The 24,721-nt window shown below is 42.3% G+C and overlaps 1 protein-coding gene across 2 annotated transcripts in view; it reads right to left on the bottom strand.

The window, feature by feature from the left end:
• Positions 1-24,721, bottom strand: part of MTMR8 (myotubularin related protein 8) — a 74,116-nt gene that overhangs the window by 44,228 nt on the left and 5,167 nt on the right. For both annotated transcript variants that reach the window (XM_077475982.1, XM_077475898.1), the window contains exons 2-6: positions 23,912-24,034; positions 20,614-20,776; positions 16,318-16,475; positions 13,711-13,839; positions 2,611-2,745 (exon numbers count right to left, since the gene is read on the bottom strand). In XM_077475982.1, coding sequence (XP_077332108.1) covers positions 2,611-2,745; positions 13,711-13,839; positions 16,318-16,475; positions 20,614-20,776; positions 23,912-24,034 — 708 coding nt within the window. The remainder of the gene's footprint in view (positions 1-2,610; positions 2,746-13,710; positions 13,840-16,317; positions 16,476-20,613; positions 20,777-23,911; positions 24,035-24,721) is intronic.

Genomic DNA, 24,721 nt, shown 5'->3' on the forward strand with positions numbered 1-24,721 from the left:
CACAAAGTTGGTCGTAAAGTCCGAACGTCAAGAACAGAGTGACGTACAACTCGTACGGCGAGCCGAGAAAAATGAAGTTTAATATCCAGTGCGGCTCTTCTGCTTGATTCCGAGCATGCATGGAACTTTGTGCGTCAGAATTGTGTACACACGATCGGAATTTCCGACAATGGATTTCTTTTGTTGGAAAATTTGAGATCCAGATCTCAAATTTTGTGTGATGGAAATTCCTATGGAAAATGTGTGATGGAGCCTACACACGGTCGGAATAGCCGACAACAAGGTCCCATTGAACATTATCCATAGGAAAATCCAACCGTGTGTACAGGGCATTATGGGAGCAACCACAGTGCTCAGTCTAGATGCAGGTACCTTCAACATTTTTCAGTCAAGGCACCCTTTAAAGAGGAAGTAAACCCTAATGAGTTTACTTCCTCTTTCATTCCCTGCAAAGGCAAAGCATAATGGACTACTATGCATCGCATAGTAGCCCATTATGTGTCACTTACCTGACACAGGAGCCAGCGAAGTCACCGCTGTCCCCTTTAGTCCGCCGCATCCATCTTCTCGGTGGGTCTCACAGCTCCGCCACTGTCATTCGGCGAAGCCGCCACTCCCAAGCATGCGCACGGGAGCCGAGACATGCGGCATTGCGCGGCATCTTCGTTATAGAGGATGCCACACATGCGCCATAGACAGCAGTGCCCGTCTTCGAGCAAAAATCTCCTAAAACGTATAGGTTTGGGAGATATTTCTTGGACCCACAGGTAAGCCTTAATCTAGGCTTACCTGTAGGTCAAAGTGGTTTGTAAGGGTTTACAACCACTTTAAAATTATAGGCAACCTCAGGGCACCCTTTAAAATTATGTACAGTCTCGAGGCACCCCTCTTTAAAATGTAAGAAAATATTCGAATAGCTTTATATAATGCAGCAACGTAGGACACCCAATGCTAGGGGCGATTTATTTTTCCCAAGCAAATACACTGAGCGCGCCGCTGTCAACGGCGATATGCCGCGAGTGGCGGCTCTTGTGCGCACGCGCGGGAAGGCCCGTCATCACAGCTTCGCCGAATGACAGCGGCAGAGCAGCGAGACCCACCGAGAAGATGGAGGCTCCAGACTACAGGGGACAGCGGTGACTTCGCTGGCTCCGGTGTCAGGTAAGTGACACATAATGGACTACTATGCGATGCGATGCATAGTAGTCCATTATGCTTTACCTTTGCAGGGAATCAAAGAGGAAGTAAACTCATCAGGGTTTACTTCCTCTTTAAACTCCTGACTCTGAAGTCCACCCAAAATCACAGAAATGTAGTGATCACCCTGCTTATGTAAAATAAATGAAATGTCCAAAAGGGAGAGAAAGAGCTCCTTATAATGGGCAATGCTTATAAACCTGCATCGAGTCAGATGAAGAGATGTCGTAGCTAGTAATTACATTTGAGTGACTGACCCTAACACAAGGATAGGGAATTCTGACTTATTTCATAGTTTCATTTATCCTTATTTGTTCAGAATCTTTGATTCAAAAATTTATGAAGACATACAGCTAACAATGGCAGTTCTGATATTCTTCTCTTGACAGAAGCACTTTATGGTATCTGCCACTACGAGTATTGCAAAATGAAACACTCCGAAGACTAACAATGTGAATTCTGGGCACAGACACATAAATCACGGTGCTTGGCCATAATATTGCCACATGGGTGTGACAGTTTCCCCATTTATGATTCACTGACAGACTATGAAGTCAATTCAAAAAGCCCAACCACATACACAGTATTATGTACTTTACTGTGCATTTCCATTATCCTACAGTAATTCAATAACAGTGCAATCATATAATCATTAATCAATAAATCTCAAAGCGTACATAAATCAAAATAAATACCTCAGAATCAGTCCGTGATGGAAATTAAATGAATTAAAATGAACAATTTTGAAGCAATTGCAATGATTATATGATTGCACTGCTCTATTATTGATTTACTGTGATATTTTGGAGGTGCTATGGAATCGCCTTTTAGTGTTCATCTTGCAATTGCTTCATAATTCTCTACTAAAGTGGTTGTAAACCCTTACAAACAAACAAAAAAACTGCAAGACAAAAGGCATAATGAGCTAGTATACATAGCATACTAGCTCATTATGTATTACTTACCTTACATCGAAGCCCCGGCAGCTGCCCTCGACCCCCCCCCCCGCCACAGACATCTCTCCCGAAGCTTACTTCCAGGTATCGCCGGTGGTAACGGCACATCTAACTGAAGCATGTGCCGATCACTTCACCCACACATCTAACAAATGTGTATTTGCACTCATTACTAAAAGCGACGTGAGTAAACAAGCAAAAAAAAAAAAAACACCACGTATGCTATGCATACTAGCTCATTATGCCTTAGCCTTACAGGGTGCGTTTTTTTTTTTTTTTTGCCTTTACTTTCTCTTGAACAGTTCTAAAGATTGCCTTGACTTAAAAAAAAAAAAAAAAAAAGGGATTAAAAAACACAGCTATGATGTATTAATTTATCCTTTTGGTCATCTCTATTTTTCTGTTTTTCCTAATACCACAATGACACAAACATCAATTCAGTCTACACAAATCATACCTTAGGCCTCGTGTCTACAACATACATAAAGGGACTTCCTGGGTTGGCTTTGCTGATTATATCCAGCATCTTCTCATCTTCCACACAGCGAGTACTGAAGCCAGAGAGAGGCTGGCTACACCTGCAAATAGCAGCCTGCAAAAAGGGAGAAAAAGCAAAAATGTAAGAGTGCAGTCTTTTCAGGTTTATCATTTTTGATCCGAGTCAGACTCCCCCCTCCTGAGCTCAGTGGGGGGGAAATCGCTGCAGCCTGTAAGTGATCTGTGTGTAAGGCCCCTTTCACACTGGGGCGGTGCGGCCGTCGGCGGTAAAGCGCCGCTATTTTTAGCGGCGCTTTACCATCGTTTTAGCGGCGGTCTGCGGGCTCTAGCGGGGTGGTTTTAACCCCCGCTATCGGCCGAAAAAGGGTTAAAACTGCCCGCAAAGTGCCGCTGCAGCGCGCTTTGCCGGCGGTATAGCCGTGCTGTCCCATTGATTTCAATGGGTAGGAGCGGTTTAGGAACGGTGAATACACCGCTCCTTTCACTGCTCCAAAGATGCAGCTAGCAGGACTTTTTTCACCGTCCTACTAGCGCACCGCTCCAGTGTGAAAGCCCTCTGGCTTTCACACTGGAGTGAAAGGGGCCGGTTTTTTCAGGCGCTATTTTTAGCGCTGTAACGCCTGAAAACCGCCCCCAGTGTGAAAGGGGCCTAACTGATGACTGTTCAGCTATGTTCAACCATCTGTCAACATCTGTACTAGTGTCCCATCAACATCTGTCACAGTTGTACGAAATATTACATTTAAAAAAGAAAATTGTTACCAAAGAAATGTAGCAGTATAAATTTTGGTCAAAATCAATGAGGAAAAAATTACTTACTTCAATTATAGTGCAACAAAAAAAAAAAAAAAAAGCTCCATTTGTGTGAAAAAATAATTAAAATGATAAAAAAATGTCATATGGGTACAGTGTTGCATGACCGCTTAATTGTCGTTTAAAATGTGACAGCATCCAGTATTAAGGTGGTTAAGGTAAAAAACCTTCTGTGCTCTAGGATTCCCCCTTATACTTACCTGTAGGGCTGAAACTAAATCGACAACTACTCGATTATGGAAATAATCAATCACTATTTTCATAATCGATTAATCGCCCAGTAACATAATGGGGTTAAAAAAAACTAAAATCAGCCATTTATAGTACAAAAAGAGCAAATAAGCGCTACTGTAAATATTACTTTCACTGTTCTACAGTAAAAAAAAAATGAACCCCTTACAGTAGGGATTATCTGCTTTTTTTTTTGTACTATAAAGGGCTAATTTTAGTTTTTTAACCCCATTATGTTACTAAACGTCTTAGGTCTGGTTCACATCTATGTGTTTTTTGGTGCTTTTTGCAGAAATACACTACAGTTCATTTACATGGTTTCCTGTGGGACACGTTCACATCTATGCTTTTTTCAGCCGCTGGGTATTTAGAAAAGATTTGATCTCTGAGTCTGATATTTACCAGATTCACCCTTTAATAGTATATACAGTATATCTCCTCTAATAGTATATACAGTATACTTACCATATAATTGGTTATTTTTTTTACCACTGCATACAGAGATATTTAAGAATAAATTGCCATTTTTTTAAAACTTTACATATTAACTAAATTATACACCACACTTTTCCTTAATATTAACCGGATTAATCGAAACAATAAAATTGGCCAACTAATCGATTATGAAAATAATCGTTAGTTGCAGCCCTACTTACCCGAGCCAGATATTGATCCAACGCAGATTGATAGCAGTGGAAGCCATTGGCTCATGCTGCTATCCAGTCAAGTCCAACAACAAGGGAGCAGAGCTCAAGAGCAAGCCCGCACAAGTACCCCTCTTAGCAAGTGGCTTGCTGGGGATGGGAGGGTACTCAAAGTGGGGAGGAGCAGATCCCAGATGAGGAGGAAAGTGTAACTTTTTAAAAAAAGTAAAAGGTTCAATAACGAACCACAAAATAATTCTAAACTGTTAGACCGGACAAGTCCGTTGGTTGCAGGCTGGTCGGTGAGTTGAACAGAGTTTTTTGAAAATGTATACCGTTGTGATCTGCCAGGAAATGTATGCAGATTGGTAAAGTAATTGTGAAATCCACTTTAAGTCCAATAACATTATTTTGGAACCAGCAGTTCTAAAGAAAGACATGGCTATGAGTAGGGATGGGAGGAGAAATTCAAATGATTCCTCACTCAACAAAAAAGGGAAAATTGGCAGTACAAGAGTAAATATATGCATTGACATTATAAAGTCATCTTTAACCACTTTCAGACCGGACCAATTTGCTGGTCAAAGACCAGACCACTTTTTGCGATTCGGCACTGCGTCGCTTTAACTGACAATTGCGCGGTCGTGCGACGTGGCTCCCAAACAAAATTAACGTCCTTTTTTTCCCACAAATAGAGCTTTCTTTTGGTGGTATTTGATCACCCCTGCGGTTTTTATTTTTTGCGCTATAAATAAAAATAGAGCGATAATTTTGAAAAAAAACGCATTATTTTTTACTTTTTGTAATAATAAATATCCCCCAAAAATATATAAAAAAACATTTTTTTCCCTCAGTTTAGGCCGATACGTATTCTTCTACATATTTTTGGTAAAAAAAAAAATCGCAATAAGCGATTATTGATTGGTTTGCGCAAAAGTTATAGCGTTTACAAAATAGGGATAGTTTTATAGCATTTTTATTAATAATTTTTTATTATTTTTTTTTTTTACTAGTAATGGCGGCGATCTGCGATTTTTATTGCGACTGCGACATTGTGGGGGACCCATCGGACATTTTTGACACATTTTTGGGACCATTGTCATTTATACAGTAATCACTGCTATATAAATGCAGTGATTCCTGTGTAAATGACACTGGCAGTGAAGGGGTTAACCAGTGGGTGGCAGTGTAGGGGTTAAGTGTTCCTAGGGGTGTGTTACTAACTGTGGGGGGGTTGGGCTTTCATTTAGTGTACACTGATCTCTGCTCCAATCACATGGAGCAGAGATCAGCGTCACTAGTTGCTAGGCAGAATGGAAAAATGTTGTTTATACAGCATTTCCTCCATTCGGCCGCTCCGTGAGACGATCGCGGGGATGCCCGCGGCGATCGAGTCCGCGACCGGACTCACAGGGGTCCCGACCAGCGCGGGAGCGCGCCGCCGGCGGCGCGCTCCCGATGGCATGGCGGCAACGAATATTGGACGTACATGTATGCCAATATGCCTGCCCGTGCCATTCTGTCGACGTACATCGTCGTGCGCTGGTCGGGAAGTGGTTAAAAAGCTTTAAATATTAGCAAAAAATTGTGTAATAAAGTTGCACAAGCAAAACATTAACTTGGCTTACTATGAAAGTATTGTTCAAACGAAATCCTCACGATTAATTTTAAAGTGGAACTCCCAAACAACATTATTTTTAATCCTTATGCTACAAGTGCCTTGAAAAAAGTATTCATACCCCTTGAAATTTTCCACATTTTGTTATGTTACAACCAAACGTGAAGGTTTTTTTGGGGGGGATTTTGTGTTATAGACCAGCACAAAGTGGAACACAATTGTGAAGTGGAAGGAAAATGATAAATGTTTTTCAACAATTTTTTACAAATAAATATGTGAAAAGTGTGGCGTGCATTTGTATTCAGCCTCCGAGTCAATACTTTGTACAACCACCTTTTGCTGCAATTACAGCTGCAAGTCTTTTTGGGTTTGTCTCTACCGGCTTTGCACATCTAGAGAGTGACATTTTTGTTCATTCTTCTTTGCAAAATAGCTCAGGCTCTGTCTGATTGGAGGGAGAGCGCCAATTTTCAAGTCTTGCCACAGATTCTCAATTGGATTTAGGTCTGGACTTTGACTGGGTCATTCTAACACATGACTATCCTTTGATCTAAACCATTCCATTGTAGCTCTGACTGTATGTTTAGGGTCGTTGTCCTGCTGGAAGGTGAACCTCTGCCCCAATCTCTAGTCATTTGCCGACTCTAATGCCGCGTATACATGACCGGAGTTTCCAGCAGACAAGGTCCGACTGAATCAGTCCGGACAATCCGATTGTGTGTGGGCTAATCTGATCGTTTTTCCATTTAAAAAATCCAACGGACCTAGAAATAGAACATGTTTCAAATCTGTCTGATGAACGCTTTTCCCGATAGGAATCGAGTCCATCTGTATGCTGGTCCGACAGACCAAATACGACGCAAGGAGAGCTATTGGCTACTGGCTATTGAACTTCTTTTTTTAGCCCCGTCTTACGTCATCACGCTCAAAACTAACGGACTTTCGAATGGACTTAGTCTGTTCATGTGTGTGGCCGAGTCTGTTTGTCTGGAAAGTCCATCGGAACTCTGCCGAAAGTCCGTTGGGAAGACTGTCGGACCTAGTCTGCCAGAAAGTTTGTGTGTACGCGGCATAACAGGTTTTCTTGTAAGATTGCCCTGCGTTTGTCTCCATCCATCTTCCCATCGACTCTGACCAACCTCCCTGTCCCTGCTGAAGAAAAGCATTCCCACATGATGTTACCACCCCCCATGTTTCCTGGTGGGGATGGTGTGTTCAGGGTGATATGCAGTGTTAGTTTTCCGCCATATATAGCATTTTGCTTTTAGGCCAAAAACTTAAATTTTGGTCTCATCTGCACCTTCTTCCCAAGTTTGCTGTGTCCCCATATGGCTTCTCGCAAACTGCAAATGGGACTCATGGCTTTCTTTCAAGAATGGCTTTCTTCTTGTCACGCTTCCATAAAGGCCAGATTTGTGAAGTGACTAATAATTGTCCTGTGGACAGATTCTCCAACCTGAGCTGTGGATCTCTGCAGCTCCCCCAGAGTTACCAAGGGCCTCTTGGCTGCATCTCCGATTAATGCTCTCCTTGCCCGGCCATGTCTTGGTAGGTTTGCAGTTGTGCCATACTTTTTCCATTTTCGAATGATGGATTGAACAGTGTCCCCCGAGATGTTCAAAGCTTGGAATATTTTCTTTAATAACCTAACCCTGCTTTAAACTTCTCCACGACCTTATCCCTGACTTGTCTGGTGTGTTCCTTGGCCTTCTTTATGAGGGCTTCACAGAACAGCTGTATTTATACTAAGATTAAATTACACACAAGTAGACTCTATTTACTAATTAGGCGACTTCTGAAGGCAATTGGTTCCACTAGATTTGAGTTAGGGGTATCAGAGTAAAAGGGGGCTGAATTCAAATGCGCACCACACTTTGCAGATATTTATTTGTAAAATGTTATAGAAAACCATTTATCATTTTCCATCCATTTTACAATTATGTGCCACTTTGTGTTGGTCTATCACATAAAATTCCAAGCGGGGGGTGTGAAAGTGATTCCTCAACACAATAAATCATGGAGAAGTTTGCTCTGAATATTAAAAATGTATTAAATAGTGTTTTCAGTTGTTGATGCTTGAATGCAGTAAAGAAAACTGGCACAGTGCACAGTACAGTTGCTCTGACAAGTCAACTGGAACAGCTGTAAGCCACAAATCAAACTAGAGTTTCACATTACCCTGGCAAAGGAGGAAGGCTGAATTTACAGAATTTGCATGCACGTACTTAGATTTAAAAAAAAAAAAAAAATCACCTTCGTAAACATAATGTCCCATTCCACCTTTTGTGCTTACATGCAGAACCATTTATTACTGTGGAAGGCAAGATATTTGCCAAGAGGCATTGTGAGTATTTTGCAGCTCTCATTTATTTTTGAATATGAAGAAAGAAAAAAGGAAAAATGTATTTTTATTTTTCCAATTTTTAAAACTTTTTGTGACAAAAAGCGAGATCTGCAAAATATTCAACATGCCTCTCAGCAAATAGCTTGGGGTATCTACTTTCCAAAATGGGGTAATTTGGGGGGGCTTTGTGCTAACTGAGCATTTCATGGCCTCCAAAACTGTGATAGGTGGTGAGGAGTGAAATCAAAATTTTACACCCTCAGAAAGCCTGAAGGCGGTGATTGGTTTTCGGGGTCCTGTATGCGGCTAGGCTCCCAAAAAGTCTCACATGTGCTATCCCCAATACTCGAGAAACAGCAGAATGTATTTTGGGGTGTAATTCCACATTAAACCATGACACGTGTGAGCAATATAAAATTTAGTGACAACTTTGTGCAAAAAATGCATTTATTTTCCCACAACTTGTGGAAAAATATAAAATATTCTATGGACTCAACATGCCTATCATCAAATGGCTTGAGGCGTCTACTTTCAAAAATGGGGTCATTGGGGGGGGGTGGTTGTGCCCTCTTGGCATTTTATGGCCTTCGAATCTGATAGGTAGTGAGGAGTGAAATCAAAAATGTACGCCCTTAGAAATCCTGAATGCGGTGCTTGGTTTTCAGGGTTCAGTATGCAGCTAGGCTCCCAAAAAGTCATACTCAGGAGAGGCCTCAGAATGTATTTTGGGGTGTAATTCCACATAAAACCATGGCACGTGTGAGCAATACATCATTTGGCTCAACATGCCTCTCAGCATGGGGGGGGGGGGGTTGTACTGCCCTGCCATTTAGCACCTCAACAAATAAGATAGGCAGTCAAACTAAAAGCTGCATTAACCACTTGCCGCCCGCCCTATAGCAAATGGACGGCGGCAAAGTGGTTTCATAATCCTGACCGGACGTCATATGACGTGATCAGGATTATGAGCCGCTGCGCGCCCCCGGGGGCGCGCATCGCGGCGATCGTTGTTGCGGGGTGTCAGTCTGACACCCGGCAACTACGATCTCGGTAAAGAGTCTCCGACGGAGACTCTTTACCACGTGATCAGCCGTGTCCAATCACGGCTGATCACAGTGTAAATAGGAAAAGCCGGTGATCGGCTTTTTCTCACTCGCGTCTGTCAGACGCGAGTAGAGGAGAGCCGATCGGCTGCTCCTCTGACAGGGGGGGTCTGTGCTGATCGATTATCAGCACAGCCCCCCTGAGGATGCCCACACTGGACCACCAGGGATGCCACCAGACCACCAGGGATGCCACCAGACCACCAGGGATGCCAAGGACAAGGTATGCCACCCTAGACCACCAGGGATTTTAGTCAGTGCCACAATGGATGCCAATCAGTGCCCATAATGGATGCCAATCAGTGCCCACAATGGGCATCACTGATTGGCATGCATTATTGATTGGATGCCAATCAGTTCCCATCTGTGCCGCCTATCAGTGCCTACCCATGCCCACCTGTGCCGCCTACCCATGCCCACCTGTGCCGCCTACCCATGCCCACCTGTGCCGCCCATCAGTGCCACCCATCAGTGCCACATATCGGTGTCCATCAATGCCACCTCATCAGTGCCACCTCATCGGTGCCCATCAGTGCCGCCTTATCATTGCCCATCAGTGTAACCCCGTCAGTGCCCATCAGTGAAGGAGAAAACTTATTTGCAAAGTTTTGAAACTGAAACAAAAAAAAAAACACATTTTTTTTTTTTCAAAATTTTCGGTATTTTTTTATTTGTTTAGCAAAAAATAAAAACCGTAGAGGTGATCAAATACCACCAAAAGAAAGCTATTTGTGGGAAAAAAATGATACAAATTTCATTTGGGTAGTGTAGCATGACCGCGTAATTGTCATTCAAAGTGCGACAGCGCTGAAAGCTCAAAATTGGTCTGGGCAGGAAGGTGTTTAAGTGCCCGGTATTGAAGTGGTTAATTCCAGAAAACGTACCCTAGATTGTAGACGCTATAACTTTTGCGCAAACCAATAAATATACGCTTGACATTTTTTTTTTTACCAAAGACATGTGGCTTAATACATTTTGGCCTAAATATATGACTAAAATTGAATTTATTGGATTTTTTTTTTTATAACAAAAAGTAGAAAACTATTTTTTTTCAACTTTTGGTCTTTTCCGGTTTATGTCAAAAAAAAAAAAAAAAAAAAAAAAAAAAAAAAAAAAACCTTGCAGAGGCAATCAAATACCATCAAAAGAAAGCTCTATTCGTGGGGAAAAAAGGACTCAAATTGTGTGTGGGTACAACATTGCATGACTGCGCAATTCCCAGCCAAATTGTAAAAAGTGCTCTGGTTGTTGAGCAGCCAAATCCTCCGGTGGCTGAAGTGGTTAAAGAAACACCTATACTTCTATCTACTGATGTCGAAAAGTAATTCAACTGTGTAGACTGGTCCTTTATGCTGATGACTTTGCAACGCATGGGCTTAAATCCCAAAATACTATCTAGGATCATGAGCTTTTATAAACAATGGACAGCTGGAGTTAGATTTAAATGGGATAACTTCACCTCCTACTGACCTATGTAACATCATCAGGCAAGGCTGCCCATTATCTCCTATACTCTTCATTATCTCCCTGGAACATTGCTGTTCACATTGGGCCACAATAATGGTATTGCAGTCGTTTGTATAAAAGGAACACACTGAGCATAAACTGGCTGTTTTTGCAAATGATTTCCTACTATATTACCTAACCCTGAGATGACGTCTTTGGAAGACCAAAGAAGTTGATTGCACGTGCTCAGGGTCATATCCAGAGGTTGTCTTTGGGAACCGATACTCCTACACAAATCATATAAATTCAACCAACTCTGAGGCCGCGTACACACGCGCGGACTGTTGGCCCAACTTTGTCCGTCCAACAGTTTGAGCGAACAGTCCGCTCAAACTTAGCATGGACGGACATGGCCACACACGACGGACGAACAGTTTGCTGAAACCGTGCGCGATGACGTGAACGGCACGTACGACGGGACGAAAAATACGACGTCCTATACACTGCAATGCAACCTTCCGACGTGGAAATCCTTTCTGAGCATGCGCGAGACTTAGTTGGCCGAACAAGCCTACACACGAGCGAACAGTCCGCTGAAACCTTGTTTCAGCGGACAGTTTTTCGGAATTTCCGTAAGACCTTGTTCGGCCAACTGTCCGCTGAAACTGTCCGCTGAAGCCCCACACACGAGCGGACTGTCCGCCCAAACACTGTTCAGCGGACAAGGTTGGGCGAACAGTCCGCGCGTGTGTACGCGGCCTTAGACTTTAAAATCCTTCCACTGACTGATACCGCAGTACTTTCCATGTAATACTTGCACTTTATCTTACCAGCTAAAGCCTTTGCAGCGATCCCTCCTCCTAGGCTGCATATTTTGCAATAGAAGGCCACAAAATGAGATGGTTTTATGGTCCTTTTACTATTTATTTTTATGGTATATTCACAATTCACAAGGCAGTAAATATTTTTCCTGGTGCTCTCTGATCTCAGGTTATGACTCTCTCAGTAGACGTTCATAGAAAGTCCTAGGGCAGAATGAGAGCTGTAGGGAAACCACGAGGACCGACACTCCTGTAGGTGTTCCTTTCCCAGTGAACTTCCAGGGATAAGTTCTAGTGATCGGAGTGGTGTTTGGTGCAGAGGCATCGGAAAAGATGAGTATTTACTGCCCTCTTTTACAGATAACAGCAATTAAAAATAATGAAAAGGAAAATTTTACAATGATACAAGTAGAAAAAGGAATTTATCATTTTAAAGCCAGTCAGTCCAGGCCGTGATTTTCTTAAGTGCTTAAAACGTAAAAAAAAATAAAAAAAAAAAAAAAAAATCGGAGGATTGCCGATTACGCATCGCTCAAGAGGGAGAGCTGTGAAAGCCTTTGGGATGGAGCATGCCTTGTAGCACTGACAGTGATAGCAATTTGTCAGCATTCTTCCTCAAGTTCAATGCTGCCGATCGTTCATAAGTTGAAAAGTGGAACAAGGCAATACCTGCAGGAAATATGCCAGCCTCAGAGGATTCAAAGTGAGCGATTGGAAAATGAGATTTGCATTGCTCAATTTGAATGTGAATTAAGCGATCTCGGGAAACCCCCTCAATGCATAGAAGGCTTTTAGAACTACAAACAGGACATATATAATCAGGAATACTGTTTTCTGTTAATCAAAAAAAATAATAATAGCTTTCAGCCTAAACAGAAACACGCCCTAACTGGTCAGCCTGCTTGATAAAGGTTGAAGCCAAACATCAGGCAAGTATATATATATATACACACACACACACACACATACATACATACATACATACATACATACATACATACATACATACATACATACATACATACATACACACACCTGCTAAAGGATTTGTAATTTTGTTCAGCCAGCTCTGAGATCCACACACCCCTGCCAAGCAGTGAAACACTAGTCCAGATCTGTTGCAACAACACAACTTGGGCAAGTACATGCCCCCAGCTTGCTGACTGGGCAACAAAAGGGCAGAAACACAGATGAGTTATTGCTCCGCTTTCTCCTCTCATCTACATCTTCACTGTTTAGGTCGGTTTCACACTGGAGCTCTGCTGTCAAAATGCAGCGCGGGTGTATTGGATTTTCATATGCTTTACCCGTGGTCCATAGGCTATTTGGTCATGCATTTTTTGCCATGGTTTCTGAAAGTGCAGCGCTTTTGCAAAAACGTGTGACCTAACAGCAAGTCTATGGGACTGCGGGTGAAGCACACGAAAATTGTGAACACACCCACACTGTGGCTAAACCACAGCCCACCAGTGTGAAATGGGCCTTACATATCTTTAAAGCCAAAAACACACACACATAGGTAGTGTGTGTGTGTGTAGATGCATCTGCATTTGATGTGGTGCTACAAAAGAAAACATGCAAAATGAAATACATGTTCTGTCATGTTAATAACCAGTATTTGCTTGGAATAGAAGCACAAGCTGTTACTGAAAAGGAACGCAGAACATTGCTGATGTTTTATGATGGGCTGTACATCATCTCCTTTCAAAAGAGATTCCAGTAGTGCTGTCGGCGCACTGTAAAAGATTGACCATAGTAATAGATGGGAAATTCACAGGCCACTTACTGAAGCTAAGCTATCAATCCTTCAAAGCCACACCCCGGGTGAAAAAAAAAAAAAAAAAAAAAAAAAAGCATATTGTTGGCGTTGCTCTATACACATTTAGAACAATTTCACTGTCTCTATTACTCATCTGTGCAGAAAGCATTACTGATAAATCCTATCAGCTTCCTGTTTTGTCAGGGTCAGGAAATCTAAGCTTCCCTTTCTATCATGTGCATATCTATGTGTCACAATATTTTCAGTGCATGTGACTCACATTGTTCTCTTTGTAATAGTAGGACAACACTGGAAACCGTTCCCTACTTCTGAACTTTGAGCTTCCAATTATTGTTGCTTCGGAGGCTTCTTTAGGCACAACCAGACAAGTTGGGTAAGTACTACAAATCTGAAAAAAGGAAGCAGAAGTTAAATGTCTGAATCTTCTAAAAGCAGAGCAAATACAAGCTTGCAATAACAGAGAGAATTCAAATACAAAAACACAAGTCAAAATAACAAATGAAAGAACACGTTGGAACAAAAAAAAGAAACACACGTAAATATGTAAATTTCATACCCTGGAGTACATACAGTACAGTGGAAATGGATTCTAAAGCCTCGTACACACAGTCTGATTGTTGGACGGCCGAGCGTCTGATTTTTGTCAAAAGCGCGTGGAGGATTTTGTCTAGCATACTAACTATGCGCAACTTGTCGTCTGACAAACACGAATGTAGCGACGTACGATGAGAGTATAAAGAGTTCATTTCTTAAGCGCCACACTTTGGGCCCCTTCTGCTAATTTTGCATTAGTAGAAATTTGGTGAGCATCGATTCCCTCATTTTCAGATCGTAGAAAACAAATGCCTTTTAAAATACGTTTGGCATAACTAAATGCAAAGCAGCTTCATTATTATCCCATTAAAGATGAGAATTTTGACATATCATCAATTGCCGTGTCACGAATGTTAATTCTAGATTATGAACAGTAGTTTACAAGACCGAACTCTTCCCAGTTGTTCCTCGATTCCGAGCATGCGTGGTTGTACTTTCGACTTTTGTGTGACGGATTTCTGTATTGACCTTTCAAAAGTCAGACGTTGAGTTCACATCAGTCAAGAATTTTATAGCCTGCACATACAGCTTTTGTCTGACATAAAAGTCAAATCGTCTGTCGAATGCACCGTACTAACGATCCGAAAAATTCGCAGACAGCTAGTCTTACGACTTTTCCCTTATGATTTTTGTACCATGTGTAAAAAGGGCTAATGCCGCGTACACACGACCGGACTTTTTGACAGCAAAGGTCCGACGGAGCGAGTCCGTCGGACAATTCGATCTTGTGTGGGCTCCATCGGACCTTTGCTTGCCAAAAATCCGGAGGACTTTAGAAATAGAACATGTTTTAAATTTTTCCACCAGACCGAGAAATCTGTTCATGTGTGCTAGTCCGACGGACAAAAACAGATGCTAGGGCAGCTATTGGCTACTGGCTATGAACTTCCTTATTCTAGTCCGGTCGTACGTCATCACATTCAAATCCATCGGACTTTGGTGTGATTGTGTGTGGCCAAGTCTGTTCATTCAGAAAGTCAGTCGGAAACTCCACCGAAAGTCTGTTGGAAAGACCGCCAGACCTAGTCCCTCGAAAAATCCGGTCGTGTGCACGCGGCATTAGACTATGGGTTATAGGCCACTATCTTCAAGTAGATGGACATGCAAATGCTTTGCTGGGACCACCCTCAGTGTAAGCATAGAACCCCAGCAAGCAGTAATGAGTTCACAGAGGAAAGAAGGGATGGACGCGTGTACTCTTCTCTACTCCAAGATATGGAATTTACTGGTATGTCAAATTCCTATTATCTTAATAATACAGTACAGAAAACAAGAATAGATTTTTCGACCATAGGATGTCCCCACACAATAACTTGAGGGGTGAGCAACAAAATAGCCAAAACAACACAAACAGGTCCAGACAGACAGTTGGCCAAAGCATGCATGAAGAGAGGTCCTAACAGCCACCTGGAAAAAAACAATGGTTTTCAAAATGTAAACAAAGGATCAGGTGGTGGGCCCACAAACTGGTTAAAAAAATAAAATTTAGAACTTGACATCTTCAAGAGACCCAGGTAGGGAAGCAGTGTCTTCTTTCTTCACAGGTACAGGTAACATATACAGTAAACGCCTTTACTTATTCCCTGGCTCAGGGAAATATACCTGACCCAGGCAACCCAATGCTTAAGAAGTCACATCAAGAGTGCAACCAGGGGTGAGCTCTTTGTCTCTGGCGGGACACAGGATAGTGCACCATGCCCGCCAAAACTCAAGCACCTGAGTGAAGTAAGAGATGGACATACTTGCACACAGGGGATATGGAAAAGTGGGAGTTGTGTTAGGGGTGTGTTTTTGCATACAGGAAGTTTACAGAAATTTCCCCAATGGGGACACAGGTAACAGTAAAATAACAACAGGAGGTTCTAACTCTTTTCACTCTATCCGAAACTGAAAAAATAAATCTTGGCAGGGTTACACTTTAAGGGCTTTGGGGTAGCCGGGTTACTCTTATTTGCTTAGCACGTTTGCCAAAGCAGATGATCTTCCGGGCTAGTAGTCACAAGCCATGGCTAAACAGATGTTTTATTGTATGTACCATTTTGGTCATTGGAGACAAAGACAGACAAGATCCAAGCTAGAAACAAAGCTATCGATAAATGCCTTGCTCTCACTTCTAATACATATCTCTTGATATGCTTTGAAATCTTCAGTAATAAACTTTAATTTTCCCTTAAGGCTACAAGCTAATACCTGTCAAGGATTCTTACATGGGCACGTTGAAACAAACTCAGCAATAAATCTTCCAATTAAGAAAACGGTAAAAAAAACAAACCTTAAAGTCTTCATTGAGATCACTAAACACCCAGTAATCATTAGGAATTCCCATACGCGTGTATTCCATTTTCAGGTCAATTAATTTCCAATCCATAAGCCGCTCTTCTTGATCAGACTTGGGATTGTAGGAAAATGCATACAGTTCTTCATATTTTACTATGGAAACAGAAAAATATACATTTAAAAATATACATTTCCAATTCGCTTTTAGTTTCAACAGTAGCACAGACTATCATAACAGAATCCATTTAACAAAACTCTTTCCTTTGAATCCCGTTTGTTGAAGCGTGAAGCACACAAGGTCATTTTCCTGGACTCGTAGCTCAAAGCCCAAATAAAGCAAATTAATCATGGTTGCAATAAACAAGACAGGGAGGCCATCACATTACAGACTTGCCAAGAAATAATAATTGATTGAGCCATAAAACAATTAAAATAGAAATTGTACCCATCCAGTCCTATGAATAAACACATTCAGAAGAAAAAGAAATATCCTCTGCTGGCCTATAATTGCACTTCACATTAAATGTTACTAAAAAAAAGACGGACATAATTTTCTATTGATGTGACACTAAGCTTACTATTCATCATAACTGGCCAATCAAGTCAAATTCATGCAGGCATTGCTGCAGCATCGCAGTCTACCGAGTTGTTTTTTTTGGGGGGTTAAGTATTTAAGAACCTCTCCTTTTATAATGCAAGTAAGAAATTTGGCTGCTGCCTGCTCCTCGCTGATCAAGAGCAATGCTAAGAAATGTTAGCACCAAACAGATTCAAAGCCGCTTTGGATGTTTAAATATGGCGGGTGATAAAAAGAAGCCAAAGGTTTTTACTGCATGGGCTTCAGGAAACATACGCAGGGATCCTTTTTGGTGCTCTAAGTGCCGGTTCACACTAGTGCGATGCCAGACATCACATGTAATTCGCAGCGCACTGCTGTTCATATTACATGCGATGTCTGTGCGGGTGTGATGTCAGCCATACAGATAGTATGGCTGATATCGCACCGCATTCGGTCCAAACACGCACAGGACCCTTTTTTCTGTTCGGACCAGAATCGGATCGCATGTGTGTTCACACATGTGATCCGATTCATGTCCGAACTGTCAGTTCGCAGTGCGATATGCAAGCTGAAATGGGGGTATCGTTAACATATAATGACACTCCCCATCAGTTCGCATATGGCAGTGTGAACGGCCGTGCGTGTCAAGTGCGATGCGGGAACCTGCAGTTGATTCGCAGGGTTCTCGCATCGCACTAGTGTGAACCGGCACTCAAGCCTGGCACACACCACTAGTTTACTTTTGTTCAGCCTGCAGGGGTTGGGGCGGGTGCGTGGGCAGCCTCCTCGCCAAAACACTCAGGTCAGCGCTCTCCACCACTGGCTAAGAGCGCTGATTGGCAGACCTTTTTTTTGGTCATGCCCCTTTGACCGAACTGCTGACTACTGTTGGACCAGCTGCAGTACACATGGTGGCCGGATGTCGGATAGTTTCTATTGAACAGACTGAGGGGGGGCATGGGCGGCCTCCTTGCCAAAACACTCAGGTCAGCGCTCTCCACCACTGGCTAAGAGCGCTGACTGGCAGACCTTTTTTTGGTCATGCCCCTTTGACAGAAGCTGGCCGAACTGCTGACTTGTGTCGGACCAGCTGCAGTACACGCGGCGGCCGGATGTCGGACAGTTTCTATTGAACCGGCTGATACCCGTGTGTACTAGGCTTATAGTCGATTACTAAGAACCAACTTAAACAAAAAAAAAAAAAAACAAAAAAAAAAAAAAAAACTGACAGCTCGGATGGAGCCGCTGGACTAACTGCAAGTGAATTTTCTAATCTTAGCACCAGCACAGTGCTTGTTGAATAAACCCTTGTACACACAGTCGGAGATTCCGACGGAATGTCCTATCGGACCATTTTGTCGGATGTTCCGACTGTGTGTGGTCTGCATCGGACTGTTTCCGACGGACCAACTTTTCCAACTTGCCGGTAAAATTTTCCGACAAAATGCTCCAATCGGACATACTCTGATCATGTGTAGCCTACTCCGACGGACAAAGTGCCACGCATGCTCAGATCAAATTCCTAGACCAAAGCTATTGGCTACTAGCCTGAACATAGTCCCGTCTTAACGAAATAACGTCATCACGTTACGTACAATCTGATTTTCCGACAACTTTGTCCGACCGTGTGTATGCAACATCACTTCCGGACCTCTTCCGGAATTAATCCGTCAGAATTACTCCGACGGATTTGGTTGTCGGAATCTCCGACCGTGTGTACAAGGGCTGACACTTGAACCTCGCTGGTCTGTTTCACTTGTCATCCAGAATTGCTTTATAAACCATCATGTAAAACATTTGATAACCATTATCAATTTATCTATCCCTCTTAAAAGTTAAGGGTTTGTACCCTAAAGCAGTGATGATCCCATTACAAAAACAGCTTCGCTCACATAATCATTAGCAAATCATCTTTCACTCAGACATTTAGCTGCAGTTTGTTTGCTATGGATTGGCACTCTGAATATCATTAATTGCCTGGTCACCATGGTGGATCAGAAACTGATCCACCATTGGCTCCCCCTGCTGTCAATCAAATGCTATAACAAGGGGGCGGGAGGCAGGGCTGAGCCCCGCTGTGTGCATCCATAGACACAGACAGCGGGGCTCAGCCCACTAAAGTGCCCCCATAAGAAGCAGAAACCATTGGGGACACACGGCAGGGGGGAAGAGGAGCCAGGAGCACTGGCAGGGGACCCCAGAAGCAAAGAATAGTGGTTGTGCAAAACATTACACAGAGCAGATAAAAGTAGAACATGTTTGTTATTTTTGTTTTTTTAAATGTCCGAAGGTTTACAATCACTTGAAAATGTATTACAATAAAATATCCTCTGCTACCAATTTAAAAGTAAAAAGGTACAAATATTAGAAACAAGCCTAATACACAGTGGCTTTGAATTAACATGCAATTTAGGACCAAATCCTTTTTCACTCTCACTACGTGTCAAAAAGAAGAAACAATTACGCCAGGAAAAAACAATTTTCAGTTCTGCCATGATCATTTCGAGAACTGCAGCCCCCCCCCTTTTTCTTTTTGCTGTGTCCCAGATGTCACAGCACCAGCATTTAGGATCTGTATCTTGAGTTTGTTAGGTCTAGGGACCCAGTAACTCTTATGAAAGCATAATAAAAGAGACTTTAACCTCCCTGGCGGTAATCCCGAGTCTGGCTTGGGCTGGGATTTCAGTACCACGAGTGGTAACCCCGAGCCAGACTCGGGATCCCATCGCTGGATACAGGGAGACTTACTTACCTTGTCCCCTGGATCCAGCGATGTCCCCCCGCCGTCATCCGCTCGATTCACACAGTGCCCGAGTGCCGCCGAGCTCCGTTCCCTGCGACGTTACGACTCACGGGGAGCGGAGATCGGCGCCAAATTCAAAAAAAGTAAAAATACACAATACACATACAGTACTGTATATATAAAAAAAAAAAAAAAAATTACACACCCCCTTTGTCCCTAGTGGTCTGTCCAGTGCCCTGCATAAAGTTTTATATTATAAATACTGTTTTTTTCTGCCTGGAATTTGGAGATTGTCCATAGCAACCAAAAAGTGTCCCTTTATGTCAAAAATTATTTTAGACCAGCTAGAAAACAGCGATAATAAATTAGAATCACTTGCAGAATTGAGCGATAGTAATTTGTGGGGAGATCCGTCATCAAACACTAAATCTAATGACAGTGACAATTCTGCAAATGAGCAAATTTCTGTGTTTTTGGATTTGATTACATTATTGAATAATTTTTATTATTATTTGTTATCATTATTTATAGTTATTTATTATATTATAAACTTTATCATACCCGGGATGTCTACTAGACTCTGGTTTGAACAGATTTAAGAGAGTTATTCCTAAGAATTACAGGCCTACAATATAAAACGCCAAATTTCCATGCAAAATAATTGTACCGCTTTCAGCACCTAAAATCTGAAATAATCATACCGCCAGGGAGGTTAATAGATGGTGACTGACAGTTCACAAAAATTACCTAATTTATCAAAGTTTCTGGGCCGTCTGTAGTTTTTATTTTCTATAATTTTCAAGAGCAAGTTTGAACTTGATTGGCTGCTGAGGCCACATACCGAGTGTAATATCAATTTATCACGCACGGCTGTTTATTTTCCCGGGGAATGTTAGCAATATTCCAACTTGTATTATAATGTCATGCTTATAACAGGTGTAGGAGCAAAAAACTGTGCTTTCGAAGGATTTTCTGAGTTTGCAATGTACCTGGCTGCGATAGCTTGAGCAATGACGTGTAAACTTCATGACAGTCCCGTTCCCGCAAAATGACGAAATGGACCACTCGGAAATTCTTGCAATGGATTATAAGTGGACATCCAGTTGTGCTGAGCGCTTGTTTTTCCACAGAGGAAATGTGGTGGTGAGCAATCTGAGAAAGAAAGTTTGAAAGAAGGTGCAAGGCAAATCATTAAATTCCAGGAAGAAACTTATTAACTAAATCTGTAACAGCACATTGATAGAGGAACCACTGCCAGAAAAGCTGGGATCAAAGTAGAACTAAAAGGCAAATCCTTTTTTTTTTTTTTTTTTTTTTAAACACCTCAGCTCTGGAAGATTTATTCTCCTTAATGATCAGGCAGTTTTTTGCTATTCAGCGCTGTGCTACTTTAACTGGTGATTGCACGGTCATGCAAAGCTGTACCCCAACAAATTTTATATAAAAAAAAAAAAAATTTCCACACAAATAGAGCTTCCTTTTGGTGGTATTTGATCACCACTGCATTTTTATTTATTTTTTTGGGACATAAACAAAAAGGACCGAAATCTTGGAAAGATATAAAAAAAAAAAAAACAAACAAAAAAAAAAAAACAGTAATGCCCTGTACACACGATCGGACTGTCCGACGGAAAATGTGCGATCGGATTTTGTCTTCGGAAAATCAGATCATGCGTGGGCTCCATCTGACTTTTTCCGTCGGAATTTCAGACACACAAAGATTGAGAGCAGGATCTAAAATTTTCCGACAAAAAAATCCGATCGTTTAAATTCCGATCGTGTGTATTCCGACGGACAAAGTGCCACCACGCATGCTCAGAATAAATTACGAGACGAAAGCTATTGGCTACTGCCCTATTTATAGTCCCGTTGTATGTGTTCTACGTCACCACGGTTCTGGACGATCGGATTTTCTGACAACTTTGTGCGACCGTGTGTATGCAACACAAGTTTGGGCCAAAATCAGTTGGAAAAAAATCAGAATATTTGTAAGATTTATAGCGCTACTGACACACACACACACACACACACACACGATATATATTATGAGAATTGATATCACAATTTTATTAGCAAGCTGCTTTTTGTTTTCTATTTACCAGGCGTGGATTTTATACACTTTTTAATGCAAAACACTATACTGCTATTCCAGAAGCCTGGAAACTCCTCTAAAATCAAAGCTCTGTAAGCTTGTTCTCAAATTTTGTTCACACGGTGATGCTCTTTTCGATCAAAGCGTAATGAAAAACATGTGTACGATTTAATGGCTATGATGGCTCCTTGATTGTGATTGTATTTCTATTCTTGTACTTTCTGCCTCTTGCCCTTTGTAGCCAGCTTTTTGCTCTTAATGCTCCGTTCACATCTTGTCATATGGGGGACAACAATCGCAGTAAAATCGTGCAAATAGAACTTTAGGACGCACGTAGTCCCAAAAGAAGCTCATGTACTCGTGGGAAAATCTTAACGCTTTTGGGGTGCTATTGAAATTGATGGGGGAAAAGCTCCTATTGTACACTGTACAAAGAAAATGCATACAAAATTCTGTACTTCTGGTACAGGACGCCAGATGTACTACATGCCATATACCCGACTAGCTCAGACAGATGTTGGCACTGCCGGTGTGATGGAGGTACTCTCCTCCATATATACTGGGACTGCCCCAAAATAGCACCATTTTGGAAGGACACCCAGCTTCTGCTGACCCGTCTTTTGGGGACCCCGATTCCCCTGTCCCCAAAATTTTTCTTACTAGGAGTCGCGCCTCTACGGATTTTTAAACCCTCCAAAAAATTACAGCGGCCAGATGCCTGATAACGCTCCACTGGAGAGCGACAAACCCCCTGCCCCCCCCCCCCCCCCAAGAAGACCTATATGCCAGAATCAAAGATGTAGAAAACATGACAGCCAGACTGCAAGACAGGTTGGAAATGCACAACATGGTCTGGGAAGAGTGGCACCGCCATGAGGATCCGCCCTGAGCCGAGAGGCGGGTCCCCGTCTCTACCCCCTTCCCCCCCTCCCTCCTTCTCTTTCTTTCTGCTCTCTATTCCATATGTCTTCTCCTCTGCTCAACTGGCTCTCCGGTTTTCTTTTGCTTCGGAGACCGACAATGGCAGACTATCCTCAATGTCAACTACTTTAGGCAAGCTGCCGAGCGTGTGTAACTATTATCTAGATCAGGGCTGCCCAACCAGTGGCCCGGGGGCCACATGTGGCCCACGGAGCCCTATGATGTGGCCTGCGACCTCCTTCTGTGGGATGGTGGATTGGCAAGCCCAGATCATGGGTTGCAGACCCGCCATCACAGAGCATCTGTGTTGTTAATGAAGCCGGCAAAGCTTCCTGTATAGCGCCATCTCCTGCCACAGGCGGAGTGATACCAAATGCACTCTGCCAGGGACAGCACCCACAGGCGATATCTGAATGGAAGACTGTTATTAAAGGTCAGATTATTACTAAAATTGCAGTGTATATACAGGCATATCTACTAGGCTGCTTTCAAACTGATCCGCAGGTACAGTGCACCTTCAGGTTACCTGCACCGAGGCATAGACTTCTGTTATTACCTGCGGGTTTGGTGAGCTTTCAGAAAGTGCACCACACCTGCTGGATATAATAGAAGTCTACGGCAAAGTGTAGCTAACCCACATGAAAGACACAGGTGCACTGTGCTGCATTAGTGTGAAAGGCCCCTTTCACACAATCAGTACAACTCAATTGAACCCTCCATTCACCTCGATGAAACGGCAGATGTAAACGGATTTGTGTCCTTTTATACCTGCCTACCTCCAATCTGATTCGCTAAAAAAACAAAAAAAAACAAGAGGGGATCAATCCCCTTCCGTCAGGGCGGATCGGAGGACCCATAGAGTAGAGTGGGCTGTGTCCGCTCTGCACGGACCTATCATCCTCCTGCTCTGCTCATTGTGGCCTGTGACCGGTTACCAAGTCGCTTAAGTGGCCCTCGCCCTTCAAAAGGTTGGGCACCCCTGATCTAGATTGTTCTGAAATGACATTACGTATGTACCAGCTAAACGTTTGCTCTAACACTGTAAGAATGTTACAATGCATAGGCTGTGTACAATTGCCTTCTGAAAAGATCAATAAAATGTTATTTGGAAATAAATTGACGGGGAACGCATGGGCGTCCCTCGATTTGCCGTGATTCGAATGCGGAGGTGCGAACAGAGCATACAATCTGATTTTTTTTTTTTTTTTTTTTTCTTTTAAAACAAAGCTCAAGTGACTAAGACAGACATTTCAGAAGAGAGGATCAATACATACCCAAGTTTCCTTACGGACTCCAGCAGTAGCATCAACATAAATAAGGTGAGTGGCAGTAAGGTATAAGGTGCCATTGGCAGGCCTCTTGTTGGTGTATCGGTCTAACAGTTTCACATTCTCTACCTAGGATAAGGTAACAAAAAAGGATATTTAAACATAGAAAGTACAAACACAGTTTGCTGCACTACAACCTGAAAATATGTTTTAGAAAAGTACATAACAAATGATCTAAGCTTACAGACTCATAAATTGACAATATTTCATCTTTACCATTTGTATTCCAAAAATGCCCCTTTCTAGTGAAGGCAAACGTCTAGCCTGCGATTCCCATTGGTCAGTCAATTGACCTCTAAAGATGCCATCATTTGAAGCCAAACACACTGGGGTTGTTTCTGCACTCCTCAGAAGATTGCTGGGTATAGTGGGCATCTGGCTAGCATCTTATTTATGAAAGCAGAGCGCAGTGTGCAGCCTGCGATGTCCTGAGGCGTGCTTTACATTGCCACCGCCTTTATCCAAAACCCAGCATATAGATTTATAGGAAAACTTGGCATTATTATTATTTTTATTTTTTATAAGGGACTTTTTTTTTTTATTGAGTGTTGGAAGTGTAACTTTACATTGATCTAAAAAAAAAAAAAAAAAACAGCATACAAGTGTATCAAGGAAGAATCGGGTTGATTTACTAAAATTGGAGAGTGCTAAATCTGGTGCAGCTGTGCATGGTAGCCAGCTACTAACGTCGGCTTGTTCAATGAAAGTATAAATAAAGCTAAACTTTTTTTTTTTTTTTTGTTTCGTTTTGGATAG

The sequence above is a fragment of the Lithobates pipiens genome, unplaced genomic scaffold, assembly GCF_037356315.1.
Source record: "Lithobates pipiens isolate NorthernLeopardFrog02 unplaced genomic scaffold, aLitPip1_a1.2 Scaffold_1, whole genome shotgun sequence".
Lineage (NCBI taxonomy): Eukaryota > Metazoa > Chordata > Amphibia > Anura > Ranidae > Lithobates > Lithobates pipiens.